The sequence below is a fragment of the Uranotaenia lowii genome, chromosome 3, assembly GCF_029784155.1.
Source record: "Uranotaenia lowii strain MFRU-FL chromosome 3, ASM2978415v1, whole genome shotgun sequence".
NCBI classification, from domain to species: Eukaryota; Metazoa; Arthropoda; class Insecta; order Diptera; family Culicidae; genus Uranotaenia; species Uranotaenia lowii.
Genome location: NC_073693.1, coordinates 200,428,629 through 200,449,269, shown reverse-complemented (window position 1 = coordinate 200,449,269; position 20,641 = coordinate 200,428,629). Strand labels below are relative to the sequence as shown.

General features: G+C 32.1%; 1 protein-coding gene across 1 annotated transcript; it reads left to right on the top strand.

The window, feature by feature from the left end:
* The first annotated feature begins 13,056 nt into the window (after positions 1-13,056).
* On the top strand, positions 13,057-14,532 carry LOC129756164 (uncharacterized). The gene is made up of 4 exons (XM_055752949.1): positions 13,057-13,284; positions 13,347-13,626; positions 13,760-14,298; positions 14,358-14,532. Exons 1-4 carry the CDS (start codon positions 13,142-13,144, stop codon positions 14,440-14,442), a joined length of 1,047 nt encoding a protein of 348 aa, XP_055608924.1. The 5' UTR covers positions 13,057-13,141; the 3' UTR covers positions 14,443-14,532.
* The last annotated feature ends 6,109 nt before the right edge of the window (positions 14,533-20,641 follow it).

Sequence of the window (20,641 nt, the reverse complement as noted above, 5' to 3'; positions counted from 1 at the left end):
ATCCAAGTAACCGGCGTGTTCGTCATTCATTTCAGATCCTTTCAAGTTTCCGGCCAGTTAAGACGTGGCTCCTTAAGAAGTTAAGATTCCTTCCTACAAGTTTAAGTTTTTTCCTACGAGATTCCTTCCTACGAGTTTGTTCCTTCCAAGTTAAGTTTTCATTCTTTGAGTTATGTTTCCTACAAATAATTTTAAGTGTAAATAGTGTAAATAAAACTGTACATAGAGAACAATTCAGTGCCTCGTTATTAGTCAAATTTCCCTCCAATTAACATCCGGTGAATTGTGTCTTCGGACTTTTCGAACGGTCCCCAAAGTCGAGCAAAATTACAGTCCACGGCTCTTTCATTGGTCCGATTCGAACCGGATAAGAACTTTGACTGTTTCGAAAGTCTGCTGCGCTCCGGGTGCAAAGTTTTAAGTGAAAAAAGCCCCCAAAAACTTAAGTGTAAAAGCTTTATCGTAAAAGTGATTGGACTAAATTTTCCTGCCAGTGAATCGGATTCAGCTGCTCCGATTTTTAAGTGAATTGTGCTGAGTTTCCCAAAATTTCACCACCACAAACAATATGAATTCCCCGACCCAGAAAATGAAGAAAATAGATGCTCTGATTCTCCGCAGGGAGTATGAGCTCCAAAAAGTGCAAAAAATTGCAAGTGCGCTACATCAGTATGACGGCTTAAGTTTCCAGATTTCCGTAGGAAGAATAAGAGCCTACTTTAATTTTATCGGCCAAGCCCAAGAAGAATATTTTGCCGCTCATAAACAAATTCTAGGTCTTGCTTCCTTCAAAGATCTTGAAGCCCACTTTGAGCATCTAAGTGCCTTTGAATTGCTCTGTTCCGAAGTTTTGAATGCTCTCCAGAAACTGTCTTCTGAGATTTCCATAAATTATGTGAGAACAACTTCCGCCTTAAGTCATGCACCATTTGTTAAATGTGAAGTTCCGAATAACACGTTAAGTGAAAGTTTCGCAATCCAAGAAGAACATATCTGTCAAAATTTTGAACAATCCTCACATCAGATTTCAAAATGTGAAGAAATAAGTGAAGATGAAACCTATATTATTCCCGAAGAAACCAAATCCAATCCCGAAAAAATTAATTCCTCCAAAAATAGTGAAGAAAAGTCCAACTCTGAAGAAGATAAATTTTCCCAAGAAAGTGAATTGAAGTTTCCTCCAAAAAGGGATCCAATTAAGAAGCAACTTCCGGTTCTGCTTCAGAATGAAGTTCCGTCATCTGCCAACAAGAAAATTCCCAAGGATCTAGTGTTCCCTTCCAACAAATCCTTCCACTTTAAGTGTAAACCAATCCGAAAAGGGAAATTTAAGCATCATATGAAGAAGAAAAATTTTCCTGTCGTCCGCGTCGCTGAAAAGGCTCCGGAAAAAATTCCAATTTTTGAATGTAACAAACAATCCAAGAAAAAGAGTGCCATAAGAAATTTTCCAATAATCGTGGAAAATTTTCCAAATCATCCTTCAAAGTTAAGCAAACCTCCCGAAAGATCTAAGATCAAAACAATGTTCCCACATTTCCAACCGAATGGCTATCCTTTGATGCAATCTCCTGATGGCATTTTGCTTCGTCGTCATCCTCAAGCAGATCCCTTGGCACTCTTGGAAAATTACTTGTGCCAGTCCTGGTTCATGAGTGCGAGGTCGACAGTGCGCAAAAAACTTGGTATTGCGTGCACTACTCCGAGGTTCCCAGCGTACCGGACAGCCCGACGACGAGGAAGATTGAAAATCCGAAGATTCCCCGGGGGAGTATGTTCGAGCCAAACTCGAAGAATTGGCAACGTAGCAATTGCGCCACCAACGAAAAAAATCATCACCGATCACCGCCTGCTACTTTTGTGTGTTGTTCGTCCATTCAAGGCCATGCATTCATACGTGTGCATAAAAAACGCCGGTAAACGCCGGCCGGCGTACAACAACAATTGCATGCTGTTGCTTCAGCCAGCGGACAGTGGAAATTTCCATTGCGCTCACAGATGTGTGTGTGCGTGTGAATGAATCGATCATCCAAGTAACCGGCGTGTTCGTCATTCATTTCAGATCCTTTCAAGTTTCCGGCCAGTTAAGACGTGGCTCCTTAAGAAGTTAAGATTCCTTCCTACAAGTTTAAGTTTTTTCCTACGAGATTCCTTCCTACGAGTTTGTTCCTTCCAAGTTAAGTTTTCATTCTTTGAGTTATGTTTCCTACAAATAATTTTAAGTGTAAATAGTGTAAATAAAACTGTACATAGAGAACAATTCAGTGCCTCGTTATTAGTCAAATTTCCCTCCAATTAACATCCGGTGAATTGTGTCTTCGGACTTTTCGAACGGTCCCCAAAGTCGAGCAAATTACAGTCCACGGCTCTTTCACACGCTATTTTTAAGAAGAAAAATTTTTTGGTCCTAACATTTTGTATTCAACTGACCAAAATGTGTACCTAACGTAAAATATATTTGATACCAATGCCATCAAAAGATGCGGATTTTTGTGCACTTATACTTTGCTGAACAAAGCATGTTATTTGTATCATTGTTTGAAGCGCAATTCACGGTTTAATCCTTAATAAAAAAATCATTTTTTTTTATTATTATATATTTTTTATTTAATTTATCCAAATTCGTCTTAATATATACCTACTTGAAAATCAAAACACTTGCAAAAAAGACTTGGATGGATTACAGAAATCATCAGAAGGCTATATGGCAAATTTTAGCTGAATCTGATAACGGAAAAGGGTTGCACTGAATCTCGAGTGTGGAAGGGATTCTGAGACACAGATACAATCTTTGAACAGTCATAACTTTTTTGTTTTAAGTCCTATCGAGTTGCAGTCTTCAGGTGAAATGTTAGTCTTGATAAAAATTTTAATAAAATTAACACAACTAAGCAATCGATTGGTAAAGAAAAAAAAATTGATGAAAAACCAGTTTTTATGCTTCTTCAGAACACAATGTCTCAGAATCCCTTTCACACTTGAGATTCAGTGCAACCCTTTTCCGTTGTAAGATTCAGCTCAAATTTGGCATATAGCCTTCTGATGCTTTCTGTAAACCATCCAAGTCTTTTTGTTGCAAGGATTTTGATTTTAAAGTAGGTATTTATTAAGACGAATTTGATAAATTAAATAAAAAATATCCTAAATTGTGATTTTTATTAAGGATAAAACCGTAAATAGCTTTTCAAACGATGATACAAACAACATGCTTTGTTCAGCAAAGTTTAAGTGCTCAAAAATCCGCATCGTTTGTTGGCATTGGTATTAAAAATATTTTATTTATTTATTTATTTATTTATTTTATTTCATTGATCATCATGTAGTTTAAGGTAATTACATTCCTTATAAATTACCTTGCTACTATACTTGCTCTGCTTAGTATAAATTAAGGTCATTCTCTGATTTGTGTTCTGTTCAACTAACAATTATATAACATTATAAAATCCGTAAATTCTATTAAAATTACTGGTTCCTTACATTAAGAAAATTTCTATAATCTCGTCTGAAAGTTGAAAGAGAATTACAGTTTCGTAGGTTATTTGGAAGCTGATTTCAAATACCTAAACCTTTGACAAAAATAATACGTCCATATGAATCGGTACGATGACGCGGAATAATGAAAAATCTTATCGAGATCTAATGATTTTCTCGTTGAGATAAGCTGGTTTACCCGAGTGAACGATTTTGTGCAGAAAAATACAAGCTCTATATTTATAAAAATCTTTAAAGGAACACTCCAACAGCTGGGGGTGATGATGGCTTACTCTGTGGAATCGATTCCAATTGAATATATAACGAACAAAACAATTCAAAGCTAAGCGGAGACGATTCATTAACATTGCTGTAGCTTGTAACAGGAATTCAGCCCCGAAGATGAAGTGTGGAAGGATAAGTGCTTTAAAAAGAGTTAGTTTAATGGCCGAAGGAAGAATACTTGTTTTAAGTCTAAGAGTTCGTAAAACAGTATGTATATATTTTGGTACACTGAGCATTTACGAATGAATTCCATTGTAAATCTCTTTGAATAGGTAGACCTAAGCTTGTTGCTTTTTCTACATACTGAATATTTTGATTCCCGAGGACTAATTGTGGGGTACTGGTCAAGTCGAAGGTCGAAGGAAAAAAAAAATGCTTGGTCTTATCATTGTTAATAGGTAACGAATTATGTATGGACCATTGAAAAACGCTCTGTAAGTCTATATTCATCAAGTTAATTGATTTGTGTGGGGAGGCTTCTGATAAACAAATATAGATTTGCACGTCATCAGCAAATAAATGAATGTTGGAATTTGAGCAAACGTTTTCTAAGTCGTTAATGTACAAAGAGAAGAATAAGGGCCCCAGAATGAAACCTTGTGGCACTCCTGATAAAACGTAAGCCGGATTTGATTGATCATTTCCTGTAAACACAATTTGAGTTCGATTATTTAAATATGATTGTATAAGAGTAACAGCACTGCGTGAAAAATGGAATTGAGAGGATAATTTCTTCGGTAAATTAACGTGCAAAACTCTATCGAAAGTCTTAGAAACATCTATCATCAATAGAATGGCAGTTTGTTTCTTATCCACCAGATTTTGAATGTCATCGATTACTTTTAACATTGCCGACGTTGTGCTATGGTGTGCCCTGAATCTTGACTGAAATCGACTTAGCAAATTCATGCTGTTAATATAAGACTAAATTTGTTTATTTATTATGCGTTCAAATATACTTTGGAAAGCGAACTAAGAATGCTTATGGGACGCAAATTTGAAATTCCTTTAGCTTTTGTATTTTTTTTGAATCGATATTATTTTAGCAATAATTCTTATACATTTTGTTCAGTTGAATACAAATTTTTCATTAAAATAGCTTGCATATGTTCCATTTTGATACAAATTTGGTTTTTTTTTAAATATATCTTTATTAGTACCAATTCATCATTACATTTATATTACATTAATACATTAAATTAGGTGTTCAGTTCAATAATGAACTTTCAGAGCCCTATAGTTTAATAATCACTAAAATTTATTTATTCGACTTAAATTTGCTGAGCACAATCAAGCATTTTTATAAAGGAGAACATCCTGTAGTGAAAAAAAAAATATTTTAAACTAAAAACTAAAGCTATCCTAAAATTAAACTAATTGTAGAGAGAACGAATCTCTGCGATGGAAGACTGCATCGATTTGCCTCTGAAGTTGGAGATGATTTTGTTGGCCATCTCTTCGATAGATTCAATGCCTGCAATCCGATGAAGATCTTCGGTGCTGTGCCAAGGTGGAAGCCGCAAAATCATTTTCAGAACCTTGTTCTGAATCCTCTGGATGGCTTTCTTCCTCGTCGCGCAGCAGCTAGACCAAATCGGAACTGCATACATTATCGCTGGTCGAAACACTTGTTTGTAGATAAGTAACTTATTACGCAGACACAACTTGGATTTCCTGTTGATGAGAGAATAAAGAGATTTAGTGTATTTATTACATTTAGATTGAATATCTTCAATGTGATTCTTAAAAGAAAGATTCCGATCAAGTGTGAGTCCCAAGTACTTCACGTGATCAGACCATTCTAAAGAAACCCCATTAAAAGTTATGGAATGATTTTCATTAGGTTTTAAACAATTTGCTCTTGGCTTATGGGGAAATAAAATAAGTTGAGTTTTGGAAGCGTTAGGAGAAATTTTCCACATTTTCAAGTAATTCAAAAAAGAATTTAAATTTTGTTGCAATCTACTGCGTACCACCCGTAAATTTCGACCTTTGGCTGAAAGCAAAGTATCGTCAGCAAATAATCTTCTACCTTTTCCTTCTGGGACATCAGGAAGATCAGAAGTGAAAATATTGTATAAAATTGGCCCAAGTATACTACCCTGAGGGACACCAGCTCTAATGGGTGTCCTTTCAGAGCATGAATTTTGATAATTTACTTGTAAGGTTCGGCTAGTCAAATAATTTTGAATAATTTTGGTGAGATATACAGGAAAATCAAATCGAGCTAATTTAGCTACTAAACCTTTGTGCCAAACACTGTCAAAAGCTTTTTCAATATCAAGAAGAGCAACACCAGTTGAATAACCTTCAGATTTGCTAGCGTTAATCATATTAGTTACACTCAAAAGTTGATGTGTAGTAGAATGTCCATGACGAAAACCAAATTGTTCATCAGGGAAAATAGAATTCTGATTAATGTGAATCATCATTCTATTCAAAATAACTCTCTCAAATAGTTTACTTAAAAAAGGAAGCAAACTAATTGGTCGATAACTTGAAGGCTCTGAAGCACTTTTTCCAGGTTTCAAAATTGGAGTTACTTTGACATTTTTCCATTTATTGGGAAAATAAGCCAAGTGAAAACATTTATTGAAGATTTTAACTAAAAAATTTAAAGTGCTTTCAGGCAACTTTTTAATAAGAATATAAAAAATCCCATCTTCCCCCGGGGCTTTCATATTTTTAAATTTTTTGAAAATCAATTTAAGTTCATCAATATTTGTCTCACAAGAACTTTCAAACACAATTTGCTTAGAAAGAATATCATCAAATTCTAGGGAAATTTGAGCATCAATTGGACTTACAACGTTTAAATTAAAATCATGAGCAGACTCACATTGTTGGGCTAATTTTTGAGCTTTTTCTGAATTAGTTAAAAGAAGTTTATCCCCATCTTTCAAATTAGGAATTGGCTTCTGGTTCTTTTTTAGAATTTTAGTTAATTTCCAAAATGGCTTTGAGTAGGGTTTTATGTCCTCTACTGCTTTAGCAAAATTTTCATTACGAATGAAATTTAAACGACGTTTGATCTCTTTTTGAAGGTCGCAATAAATTAATTTCAAATAAGGATCCCTAGTTCGTTGAAATTGGCGTCGACGAATGTTTTTCAGTCGTATCAAAAACTGAAGATCATCATCAATTAAAGGTTGATTAAATTTATGTTTAACTTTAGGTATTGAAGCGGCTCTAGCATTGACTATTGAAGTTGTCAAATTTTCTACAGCCAAATCAATATCTTCTATTGAATTCAATGGAACGTTTACATCTAAATTACGTTCAATAAAATTCATATATCGCTCCCAGTTAGCCTTTTGAAAATTAAAAGTTGATTTTAAAGGGTTTTCAATGGGATTTTGGGATAAAGAAAAATTTACTGGAAGGTGGTCTGAATCGAGGTCCGCATGAGTAACTAATTGACTACAATGCTCGCCTAAATCCGTTAGAACCAAATCAATTGTGGAAGGATTTCTAATCGAAGAGAAACAAGTATGCCCATTAGGATATTCAACAGTGTAATAACCTGCAGAGCAGTCATTAAATAAAATATTCCCATTTGAATTTGATGAAATATTATTCCAAGATCGGTGTTTTGCATTAAAGTCACCAATAACAAAAAATTTAGATTTATTTCTGGTGAGTTTTTGTAAATCTCCCTTCAAAAAATTTTTCTGTTCACCGCTACATTGAAAAGGCAAATATGCGGCAACAATTATAATTTTCCCCATAGAAGTTTCTAATTCAATTCCAATTGTTTCTAAGACTTTTGTATTGAAAGAAGGAAGAAGTCTAAATTTGAGACGACTATTGATGACAATAGCTACACCCCCACCTTGTCGATCAAGTCGATCATTTCGTAAAATTTTAAAGAAAGCATTGCTTTTCAAGTTATTGTCTGGCTTTAAAAAAGTTTCAGTGATGGCAGCAATATGTATGTTTTGAGTTTTCAAAAATAAAAAGAACTCGTCTTGGTTAGCCAGCAAAGATCTAGCGTTCTAATTCATAATATTTAAACATCTATTTGGATCCATGAGGGAATCGTAAAGTCATAATAATTTTGTTAGCATAATTAAAAGAAGTTTGGAAAGCTTCAAACATTGAATTTGCTTTCAACATAAGTTGCATCATTTCCATTAAATTTTGATGCAAAAATTTTAATTTTTCCTCAGTAATCTCACCCAAATCAACATAATTGTTAGAATCAGAAGAGGAAGGAGAAGAAAAAGTATTTGAATTTCGGGGATTTTCCCAAGCCTTCGCATGAACGTTGAGACTTGGTTTTTTCCTATTTTTATTAGTTAAACCTGAAGAGGGCAACCCATTTTCAACCACCTCTGAGAACGATAAACAACGAGTCTGTGGCGCAGAATCAGCCCAGGTGACATTAAAATCACTTCGGGTATTACCCAGCCGTGATTCCAATGTAGACCGAGGCTGACTGCGAACAGGCAGGTTGTTTGCCGGTCTGACGTGTGTAGACGAAAAAGAGGAAGGAGGAGAAGAAACTTTTCTGGAAACTTTGGGGTTTTTCCTAGAAGCAACAATTTTTGCCCTAACGGGACAATCTAGAGAATTCGAGGAATGATTACCTGCGCAATTCGCACACTTAAAAAATTCTGTTTTTGGCTTATCACCACCAAAAAGGCATTTAGATTTTTCATGATCGAATGAGCCTCAAAACATGCATCTGGCATTCATTCTACAATTTTTAGTGCCATGACAAAAAGCTTGACAACGACGACATTGCGTAATATTTTGTAAAAAATTGGTATGGGATTTACGAAAAGGTTCAAATTTTACTCGACAATGAAACATAAGACGAGCCTTTTCCAAAATTTTCAAATTATTAACCTGATCCTTTTTAAAATGGATCAAATAAAGTTCAGGAGCAAAACCAACACTACTGGTATTATTCGTGTTGGTTCTTTTCCTCATTTGAATTACTTGAATTGGAGAAAAACCTAACAAAGAATTTAATTCATTTGTGATCTCATCCGGTGTCTGATCGCCGGTGAGACCACGAAGTACAACTTTAAAAGGACGATCACCTCTAGTGTCGTACGTAAAAAATTGGTGTTTTTTATTATTCAAATAATTTAAAATTTTTTGAAAATCATTAAAAGATTCCGCCAATATACGAGCAGTTCCTCTTCGACCGATCTGAAAAGAAATCTTCACATCCTTGACGGAAGTGACGATTTCTTTTCGAAAGGCATTGAAGTCAGGAATCGTGACCGTTATTGGTGGAATCTTTTCGTTTTTAAGAGTATAAGAAGAAGAAGAAGGTTTCTTAGTAAAAAATATGAATAAAAGAAAATGAAAATAATTTTAGCACTGAAAAGTGCTGATTTAAATACAGGTAAGGAAAAAATAAATAATGTAAAATGTTCCTGCAGGTACACAGCAACGATACGATGCTCCGGCGTACGTGTTGACGGCTCAACGGTGCAGATGGAAGTGACCATTTGTTCATACAAATTTGGTTAATTTTTCATTTTTAACGTGTAGTATTTAATCCAAACAAAATTTAAAAAAATTAAAATATATAAATTTTGTGAAATTTTTTGAACCTAGAATTTATTTAAAATTAAATATTTTGAAAGTGGTCTTTTTTCAAAGATCGGCCCCATACAAAAGTTTGTTCTCCACATCCTAATCTTCCATTTGGAGGGTGAGCCCCCAGATTCCCAGACTTTATGCAATTTTGGGACACCCTAGTGTGTATATTACAAAAGTCTTAAAATTCGTGCAATTGTGTTTGAAATACACAGTTTGTGGAACAAACAAAGTCAAATGAACTTCTTGGGTTCAATAGGTTTATTGTACATTTTAATACAGTGAGCGAAATAAGAATAGCACCACTATGTGTTTTGCTTGTAAAAATATGAATGATTGAAAATTACGAAAATTTTCTTCCACGGTTTGTTCTGAATTGCTTAACGGATAAATCAAGCATAAGTTTACTTTTTTTGGACGTAGCAATTGGCGTTGAGGACCAAAAATGTGAAAAAGGGGTGTGAAATAAGAATAGCACCACTTGAGTTTTTCAACAAAAACAAGATTATTTTTAAAAATTTACTGTGTAAAAGTGAATAATAATGCTTCTACGAATTATTTGAATAGATAACTGCATTTTAAGGAGTTTTCCAGAATTCCAAAGGTTTTCAAAGGTATTAAAAGGGGGTTTTAAGAGATGCTCTTTTAGCGTTAAGGAATTTGATATTTCAGCTATAAAACTTTATCAAACTGCTTTATTTCTTCATTAATATTCATAAGTATAATGAAAAATGCTGAAACATAAATTTGAGGCTGAGTTTAAATCCAAAAAGCAGGTTGGAATTCAAAAATACTAATATTTTTTAATAGTCAAACACTATTTCTCTAGTTTTAAGTCATAGATGGCAGCACTATCTTGCCATTTAACCAAATTCATGCCCATTTTCAAACATCCGGGATTAATTAAGGAGTGCTGGATGGTTTTGGTCAAGAAATAAATACATGTACCTTGTGAACGCTTTGGAAATTCTAAGATCACTAAATTAAAAAAAATAAGAATCGCATAAAGGTCACTAAAAGTAAATTTTTTGGACCGATTATCAGAATAAAGTTATACTTTGCGATGGAACTTGATGGACCAGACGGCTAGCAGTATTCTCGGTATCATTTGCAATTGAATCGAAAGTTGAGATGAGCAGGAATTTTGGCGGTTGTACATTTTTGTGCTGGTGATTCTTTTGTAAAGCCGGAAAAACTTTCTGCAGCGTGAACTTCTACAAAACTGTGATGCGAAAATACCTCAAAATGATGAATATGGGCCTAAATAAACCTGGAAATTCAACATTGAGAAATTTGGTTTTAACTGCAAGACAGTGCTGCCATCTACGACTTGAAACTGGAAAAAAGTGTGGTTTACTTAACAAAATCAAAGTTTTTTATTTCCAACCTATTTTTTCTGATTCAAAGATAATCCCGAATGTTTGTTTCATCATTTCACGTCATTTTAATGAAGAAAGTAAGAAGTTTGGAAAAGAATTACAGCTCAAATATCAAATTCCTTAATGCTAGAGGAGCATCTCTTAAAACCCCCTTTCAATACCTTTGAAAACCTTTGGAATTCTGGAAACTCCTTAAAATGCAGTTATCTATTCAAATAATTCGTAGAAGCATTATTATTCACTTTTACACAGTAAATTTTTTAAAATGATCCTGTTTTTGTTGAAAAACTCAAGTGGTGCTATTCTTATTTCGCACCCTTTTTTCATATTTTTGGTCCTCAACGCCAATTGCTACGTCCAAAAAAAGTAAACTTATGCTGGATTTATCCGTTAAGCAATTCAGAACAAACCGTGGAAGAAAATTTTCGTTATTTTCAATCATTCATATTTTTACAAGCAAAACACATAGTGGTGCTATTCTTATTTCGCTCACTGTAGTGGTTATCTTTATCTACAACTTTGCGGTAGAAATGGAAGAAAAATTCCGAAGGGTTTACGTTTATGATCTTTGAATCATATAAATAAAAACATTTTCGAAACAACAGATATTTTCAGATTTTTGAGAAAAACTCGGGATCTGTAAAATCCTTTTTTATTTGTTTTCATGTGTACTTTAAAGCTAACGAAGAACGAGTTAGTTTTCGGTTTTAGTGTTGCACTATTAACGGCACTAAACCTATCAACTACTCATTTGATAAAGCAATATCTACATACGATCAATCAGAAATCATTTAAGGTCAGTGGTCGGCAACCTTTTGAGTCGGAAGAGGTAGCACATTTTTTCAAATTTTTTGGGGGTCATGATCTTGAAAAATTTTAAAAAATATCCTTATGCGAAAAGTATTGTTTCTAACTCCAGCTTTCATGGACACTAAGTGAAAAAAAATGTGAGCATTCCGTAGCTGATCTACAGTCTTTTTCCTAAGCATAATTTTTAGGATTTTTTTCTTTAACTTTGAATAACGGAAAACTGAAATGTTGTAGCTGAATATTGTCTGAAAAGCATGTTTAAATGCATTAAGAAATATCCAAGACTATAATTTTTGTAAAAATCGGTTACAAAACAAAAGAGATTTAGCAATTTTAAGCGAGAAACGTCAAATTGACATTCAAGGTCTGATCAGGGATTTTTTTAGTCTGGGCTTTCAGGGTGCGTCTATAAAAAAGTAATGACGCATAATTAAAGATTCCGAGAATATATTGAAGGTTTCAGATGATTTTTCTTATTTGGATGTACCCTAACGAGCCTATAGTAAACAAGCAAACCAAGCAGTCTTCCAATCTTCCAATAGTGTCATATTCAAACTCAAGAGCGGATTAGGTTTAAGTCAAAATCGATCATTTTGGCAGTTTACTCTGAGGGCCTCATTCAATGTTAATGAACAAGTAAGTTAATAATCTCTTTTACTCCAATGCTCCAAAAACAGTTTTGAATAAAAAAAAGGTAGAAGAAGGATTCAAAATAGGTAACCTTATATTATGCTGTTTGGTCCGTTGCGCTCGTTCCGAAACTAAAATTATTCTTTAAAGTTTTTCTACTGAACCTACGAAAAACCCTGTTTCACATCACAACACTTAAATATCAGGTCAGCTCGATTTTTCAATTTTTTTTCAAAAAAGCTAAATAATATTTGCGCAGTGATCTAAAGAGTCGTATCTTATTTACATCCAAAGAGCAGCAGGTTGCCAACCAAGTAAGGTTGATTCAATAAACAACATTTCTCAAATGTTTTGCTGAATTGATGCTATCTTGATTTTAAAGGTGGATTGAATCATCAACCATTAGTTTTAAAGCTACATTTGAGGCTGTTTTTTCATTTGCAAATTTTTGTTTAGAGAACGTTTAATAATAAAAAAACTTTGAGTAAAAGGAAAATAAAACAAATGTGTTTAAAACTACAGTACATGCCTTTGTTTTGAAAAAGTTTTTATGAAATATGAAAAAAATGACCAACGAGACAATTATAATGATAAAAGTGTGATCGAGCAGAATTCTGTTGCCCAGTGTAGTCAACCACGTTTCAATAGTTGCATAGCGAAAGGCGTTTAAATTCGTCGAAAGCTCAATCTCATCATCGGACGTGGAACCTACAGGAAACCGGCTATCATAAAACCGGTAATTATTCTCGTGTGCGTTTTCATTACGGCCTAACTGTTTAATGAATATATTATTCAGAGTTTTACTCTGAACATAACAATTAAATTGAACTTGTTTGTTTTCAAATGGTATTTTTGTCCCCGATCGACTTTATAAAAATTTAGCTTTTGGTATTTTTTATTAAGTTTAATTTGTTTTGAAACAACAAAGACGGAGAGATAAGAGTTTGTTTGATTGAAACTGTGCTCATTGTCGATTCAATTCTGCATTTGTCAATCAGAGGTACCGCAATATGGATCAACTACCGGCAACTTTCGTGAAAGAATTTCACGATGAATCCAGCATCCGAAAGATGGAATATCTTCCATTTGGCAAGACTGGTTTGAAAGTATCAAAAATTTCGCTCGGAACAGGAACTTTGAGTAATTTCTATGGGTAAGAGCATGCGGAAAGGGGAACTTATTTGAGATTGATTCACCGTTTGTGAAACATTGTAGTGATAAAGGTGAAACGGATGGTAGGAAAGCAGTTCAGCTGGCATTGAAGAGGGGCATCAACTACATTGATACGGCGCCATACTACGGGCACTACCGGGCCGAGGAGATTTTGGGAGACGCTCTGCGGAATGTTCCACGACAAGCGTACTACATCGCCACCAAGGTCGGACGATACGAAACAAACTATGAGAGAATGTTTGATTATAGCGCCGCAAAGACGCGACAAAGTGTAGAAAAAAGTTTGAAGCTTCTCGGTGTTGATTATCTCGATGTGGTGCAGGTAAGAGCATGTTGTTTTTTTAAAATTGCATTGATGCTAGAATTGTTATTTTTTACTCTTAAATTATACCTATCGATTTAAAAAAATAGGGTAATATTTATTTATTGCAAGGCAAACCTATTTAAATTCACAGATTCACGATGTGGAATTCGTAGACGATCTAACCGTTATCTGGAACGAAACATTGCCCACGTTGGAAAAACTCCGAGATGAAGGCAAACTTAAGTTCATTGGTGTTTCGGCTTATCCGATGGACGTTCTGAAGCGGGTGATATCCGGTGCTCCGGGTCGATTCGACACGGTATTGTGCTACTGTCGCAATACTATGATCGATGATTCGTTGAAGGAGTATCTACCGTTTTTCCTGGATAGTAATCTGGCAGTAGTGTGTGCATCTGGCCACGGCTTAGGGTTGCTCACCAATGCTGGTCCTCAGGCTTGGCATCCGGCTCATGATGACACCAAACAGGTGTGCCGTAGCGCAAGCGATTATTGCATCAAGGAGGGTGTCGAACTCGGGAAGTTGGCCATGTACCATTTTATCCAGATGGCAGGACCTTCGACGTTCCTCAGTGGGATGCAAACTGAGGAATTGGTCGAGATAAATTTAAAGGCTTTCTATAATGGATTGAGTGAAAGGGAGAAGGCCGTTATGGAATACCTTAACAAGAAGTATGATATTTCATTTATTGTTCGTGTTTTGTATTTTTGATATTCTTTCTGTTTTTCAGCATTTTTACGAAAATAAAACATGCTAACTGGGAAGGCATTGAAGTTCAAAGGTATTGGAATGCAATGGCCTCACTCAATAAATGATAACCGTATTTAAAGTGTGACATCTAAATACTTTTTCAAAAATTTATCAATACGCATATTTTTTAAACAAAAATAAATTTTATTCATGAATCCGTATTCTTAATTTGATGATGATAAGCCAATCCATTTGGGGATCAATCTACATATATAAGAAATTGAAACTGTTAATATGATTTTCAACTGTATTCAGAGTCTGAATTCTGCATCTGAATTCTAGATCAGAATTACGAATCTTAATGATTTTAATACATTCTGCTCTTTATTTGTTAAAAGTTATACTTATTGGAAAACGAAATCGCGATTTCAGTTTTCACTTCAATATAAAATATTCAATATTTGTCTGAAGTAATTCCTCACCGAGTGTAGAATAGTTGATTCTCAACTGTTTCGGGATCTACCAGTGTGACTAACCTGGATTCGTAAGGAACGCGCCAAAATATTTTTTCAACTAACTTTAAAAACCACATAAAAAATTAACACACAATTCCACGCATTTGAACATTATACCTCGCGTGAGCTTTCAGTAAATCGTATGAAATAAAATGTAAACAAACAGTTTTACTACGAAAAAATACAAAAACTGACATTAACTAGTCGCAACTTCCTTCCATTTAGAATGTTTGTAGCTTGGACAACATACTCTATATGTGAAATACAATTTTTAAAGTTGTTTTGATAACTTTTGCAGCAGTTTTCTGTGAATTTTTAAGATGTTTCATACGACGTAATGAAAGCTCACGCGAGATACTATGGGACCATGGTCGTTTTCCGAAAAAGTCCCAGAGAGTCAATTTTTGGTATCATAAGCATAAGCAGCAAGCAAAGTCCGAGAAAGTAGATTTTTGGCTGAAATTTTTTTTCGAGATAGGGTAACGGACTTATTTTGGACCAGTAGACCTATTTTGGACCACCTTGTCTAGCTCTCTTATAAAGCAACTTATAATGAAAAAAAATTAGTGCATTACATTAAGTGCCCGGGCTTCAACAATATTAGCAAAAAAATTTCATGGTTATTTGTTTTATAAGAGAGCTAGACAAGGTGGTCTAAAATTGGTCCTCTGGTCCAAAATAAGTCCGTTACCCTATCATTTCCAAGTCATTTAGCATCAATAGTAAAAATTGATTTTTTCAAATTTCCCCTTTTGATGATTTTTGAAATTATCAAGTCATTAAAACAAAAAAAAAAATATTTCGAGGTAACACCATAAAATCATCACCATACTAATCAACCATGGCCGTAGGAACGGGGGGGGTTTTGGGGGTTAAACCCCCCCCATGTGGGTCCAAAAAAGCAAGCAAGGTATTCTACTCTACACTCAAAATTTTAAATCCATAATCAAATTATGATAATAGAGCAAGTCTATTCAAGAAAAACAATCTAGACTAAAAATTAATTCCAAAACCTCAAAAACCCATCCCAAATTCAAAATTTTGCTACAGTTTTTCAAAATTTTCTCACTTGTTCATAAACTAAGGTTGTCAGATTTTTTTCACCACGTATCCGGGCCGAACAAATCCGGGCTGTTGTATGTAAAAACTAGGCAAAATCCGGGTATTTGATTTCAAAATTTTCTACCAAAATCCAGGCAATATCGGGCAATACAGATCAAAAGTTAGGAATTGCTCATCAAAAATCATGAAAAAAAAGATTTGAAAAAACCTTTCCTGATTTTTTTTTAAACTTGCTTCAAAACTTTTGGACGCATGAACAAAAAATATTTTTTAACTCAATTTGTTTTTTAAAGTTTGATTTAAAATTGAAATGAGAACAAACCCGGCTTTTCCAATGAAATCCGGGCAACCGGGTCAGACCGGATTTTTTTCCAAATTTTTTATTAAATATCCGGGCATATTTATATTATTTGTCCGACAATCTTGCAACCTTATAATAGAAATTCAGGTCTGAATATTAAATTTAAAATTAAACTCATTTTGGAGATTTTGATTCTTTATTCCCATAACCAAAATTTTAATTTCTAAATATTTTCGTATTTCTGATTCTGTATCAAATTCAGGTTTCTTCATTTTCAGTTCGAATAATCATTAGAAATTAAGAATGAAAAGCTGCTTTGAAATCCTGATTCGGTTTTGCATTTCATATCAAATTTGAATCATGTTTTTCGAAAATCATTTGTATTTTCAATATTTTGATAATCATTTTCCGAATATGAAAAAAGAAGAATTTTGTTTTACATTTTAAATCGAAGTTCTCAAACTTTTTTCTAAAACAACATTTAAACTTTAAAAGCTTCTAAGTGGCGATCCAAAATTGAAAACTCAGATTCAGATTCATCATTTTAATTCTGATTCACAATACAGATTAAAAATAAATAATTGAAAAAATGAATTAATATTAAACCAGCGATGCATAATTTAAATGAAAGATTCATGAATGATGACTCTGAAACTCGGCTCATAAAATTCTGATCTGAAATTTAGATTCGGAAATCGTATTTTTGTACATTTCAGAAATGGTATAGAAATTTGGAAACAGTTCAATTTTTTAATTCAGGTTCAATATTAAGATTTGAAATTCAGGAATGAGTGAACGAGTTTTTCAATCAACATAAAATTGTAAAAGAACTCAAGAGAACATGAACATAAAAATTTGCTTGTCAATTTCCAGATTTAATTTTTTTTAATCAGAAGATGTTTGTACACACAATTCAGCTGAAAATCGTAGATATAAAGAAGAATTTTCTATGTTTTGCTTTATGCATAATATTCCAAATTATATTTGAAAAAATTACAAACAGGATTTTCATTATGGTATTGATTCTTTATGAAAAATATTTCCTTTTAAAAAAAACGAGTATCTGATCTTCACCAAAAAAATCTGCAAAAAAATTCTATATTTTTTCGGTGTATTGATTAACATTCTTGATATTGAAATTTTTTAAAGCTGAATTTCAAACTGAAATCATAACTTTAGTTCAAGTTTGCTTCGAGTAAATTTGATCCGAAAATTCGTTATCACTTACTGTTTTTTTTTGAAATATTTAATTTATTTTCTTCTAAGGTTAAATTCTTGGAATTTGCAAAAGAGTTTGGGCTTGTATGTTTTGAGCATAGATTTTTTTTTTTTTAATAAATTGAAGGCAAGCTTGAAAAGAACTTATTTGATGCTTCGACCTACCAGACTTTTAAACAAGTTCTAAAATTTGTACTTTCGATGGAAGCAAATTCCATATTTTGTTTCCAAAAGTTTCATAAAAAAAATTAGCTCACCCTTTAGGCTAAGGACCATTTTTCTAAAGTTCCGTTTTAAAACAAAAACTTTTAATGAAAACTTAAAAATGAATAATCATAGTAACAAATAATTTTTTTTTTTTCGTACGTTGTTGGGAAAAACATCATAGGTTAAAATCAGTCACCAAAACCCCCCCCATGAGTCGGTTCTTCCTACGGCCCTGTAATCAACATAAAAATTTCGATGTTTTCTATTTCCTTTGGTCCCGGTCTTCGGTTTTTTTTCTGTAAGATTTCTCTGTTTCTATGCCCGATTTGCTTAAATTGAAGCATTGATTTCTAATGATCTAATTTGAATCAAAACTTGGTAGTATTTTGTAATGTGATACAAAATAATCTTAGATTACAAATTTCATCTGGTTTTAACCATTTTTTCATTATTGTCATTAACGAAAAAAAATACCAAGATAACAAAAATAACAAAAAATGGCAACAAATTACAACAAAATTACAAAACATTACGAAAAATACAAATAATTACAATATAATACAAAAATTATAATTTAATACAAATAACTAACAGAAATTAAAAAAAATTGCAAAAAATTACAAAAAAAATACAAAAAATTTCGAAAAAATAAAAAAATATAAAAATACTACATAAAACAAATAATTACAAAAAGTTACAAAAAATTACAAAATAAATTTAAAAAAATCCCAAAAAATACAAAAAGTTTAATAAAAATTCAAAAGCTCATTTAAATATATAAATACTGGCGTTTTCTTTGTAACACCATCACGCATAAAAAGACGGTCGAAATGAAGTGAAATTTTGAATCCGAGTGTTTTTGAGCCTTAAAAATCTCACTTTTTATGGAAAAACAACTGGAAATGGGACAAACTCGAACAATTTAATGACGATTTTCATGAAAATTGTTTCACGAGCACGAAGAAGTTAAAACCTGTAGATGAAGTTAAATATTACAAAAATTATAAAAAAATACAAAAAATCGCAAAAAATACATAATATACATAAAATTATCAACTTACAATTATTACTATTACGTTTACAAAAAAAAAAAAACAAAATAATTTAAAAAAAATACCAAACATTACAAAAACTTACAAAAAATACTAAAAATTACAAGAGGTTACAAAAAATATCAAAAATTACAAATAATTACAAAAGAATACAAAAAATTTGGCTGGTAAACGGTGGATAATGTGCAACACGAGACCCCATAGTGGTCATATCACCTCTTATTCACAACTCCTATCTCTACCTCCCCGTGGTGCCGGCTGGGATGCGAGTAACCTAAGCGGAGATCGGGTAACCAACCCCGGTGGATGCTTTGGTCGCATGCAGACTGAGAAAGTGGTCGCACGCGTCTGTTCCCCAGGTCAGGGGCGGCTCAAACAGCGTATGTCTTGCAGCAAGCGGCTGAATTTATGAAATGCGGCTCCCGCCAGCTAAGTCCAAGATGCAGCCCCATCGCGGGATAGGGACTTTAGGCAAACAACCTACTGCTCCCGATTTGAAATTGTTACGGAATCCGAAAGAAATGACCGACCTGGAAAAAATTTTAAAATATGATAATATTCAAAAATAAAATAACAAAACATACGAAAAGTTACAAAATATTACAAAAATTAAAATAGAATTACGAAAAACTACAACAAAATACGACACGTTACGAAACATCACAGAAAAACAACAAAAAAACAAAAAATAAATAAAATAAAAAAAATACGAAAAATAAAAAAAAAATACAAAAAAATTTCTTATAAAAAATATAAAAATTACAAAAAATTTCATGAAATAACAAGAAATGACATAAAATTACAAGAAATTACAAAAAAGTAAAATAAAAAATTTAAAAAAAATATTAACATTACAAAAAAAAAATACAAAATATAAAAAAAAACCAAAAATACAAAAAAAAAACAAATACTTTGTAAAGTTACAGAAAACTTCAGAAAAAAAAGAATATTACGAAAAATTTTAATTTTTTTTTTTGAAAATAACAAAAAAATATAAGGAAATACAAAGAATACAAAATATTTCAAATTATTTCAAAAAGTTTCAAAAAATTAAAAAAAAACACAAAATTTTGAAAAACTTAAAAAATACACGATAAAATACAAAAAAATACGAAATATTACAAAAAAAAAACAAAAATTTACAAATAGTTACAAAATATTACAAAAAACTTAAAAAGATAATAATATAAAAAAAAAAATTAAAAATACAAATAAAAACCTACAAAAAATTACAAAAAATACAAAAAAAGAAATACAAAATCACTTAAACTTACAAAAAAATACAAAAATTAGGAAAAAAATACAAAAAACTTACAAGAAATTACAAAAAAATAAGAAAAAATTCCAAAAACTTACAAGAAATTACAAAAAGTTACAAACAGTTGAGAAAAAATTACTACAACTTACAAGAAATTACAAAAAATTACAAAAAATATTAAAAAATTACAAAAACTTACAAGGAATTTTATAAATAATAAAAAAAATAAAAAAAAATACAAAAAATTACAAAAAATTGCAAAAAATTACAAAAAATTACAAAAAATTACAAAACATTTCAAAAAATTACAAAAAATTACAAAAAATTACAAAAAATTACAAAAAATAAGAAAAAATTACAAAAAATTACAAAAAATTACAAAAAATTACAAAAAATTACAAAAAATTACAAAAAATTACAAAAAATTACAAAAAATTACAAAAAATTACAAAAAACTACAAAAAAAAATTAAAAATATACAAGAACTTAAAAAATTCCAAAATATTACAAAAAATTACGAAAAATGAAGAAAAAATTCCAAAAACTTACAAGAAATTACAAAAAATTGAGGAAAAATTACAAAAGCTTACTAGAAATTACAAAAAATTACAAAAAATATCAAAAATTACAAAAACTTACAAAAATTACAAAAAATTACAAACAATTACAAAAAATTGCAAAAAATTACAAAAAATTACAAAAAAATACAAA

Coding starts and splice junctions, on each gene's coding strand:
- LOC129756164 (XM_055752949.1), top strand. CDS start 13,142: ATGGATCAACTACCGGCAACTTTCGTGAAAGAATTTCACGATGAATCC. Junction 13,627..13,759: donor ATTATCTCGATGTGGTGCAG/GTAAGAGCATGT, acceptor TTAAATTCACAG/ATTCACGATGTGGAATTCGT. Junction 14,299..14,357: donor ATGGAATACCTTAACAAGAA/GTATGATATTTC, acceptor TCTGTTTTTCAG/CATTTTTACGAAAATAAAAC.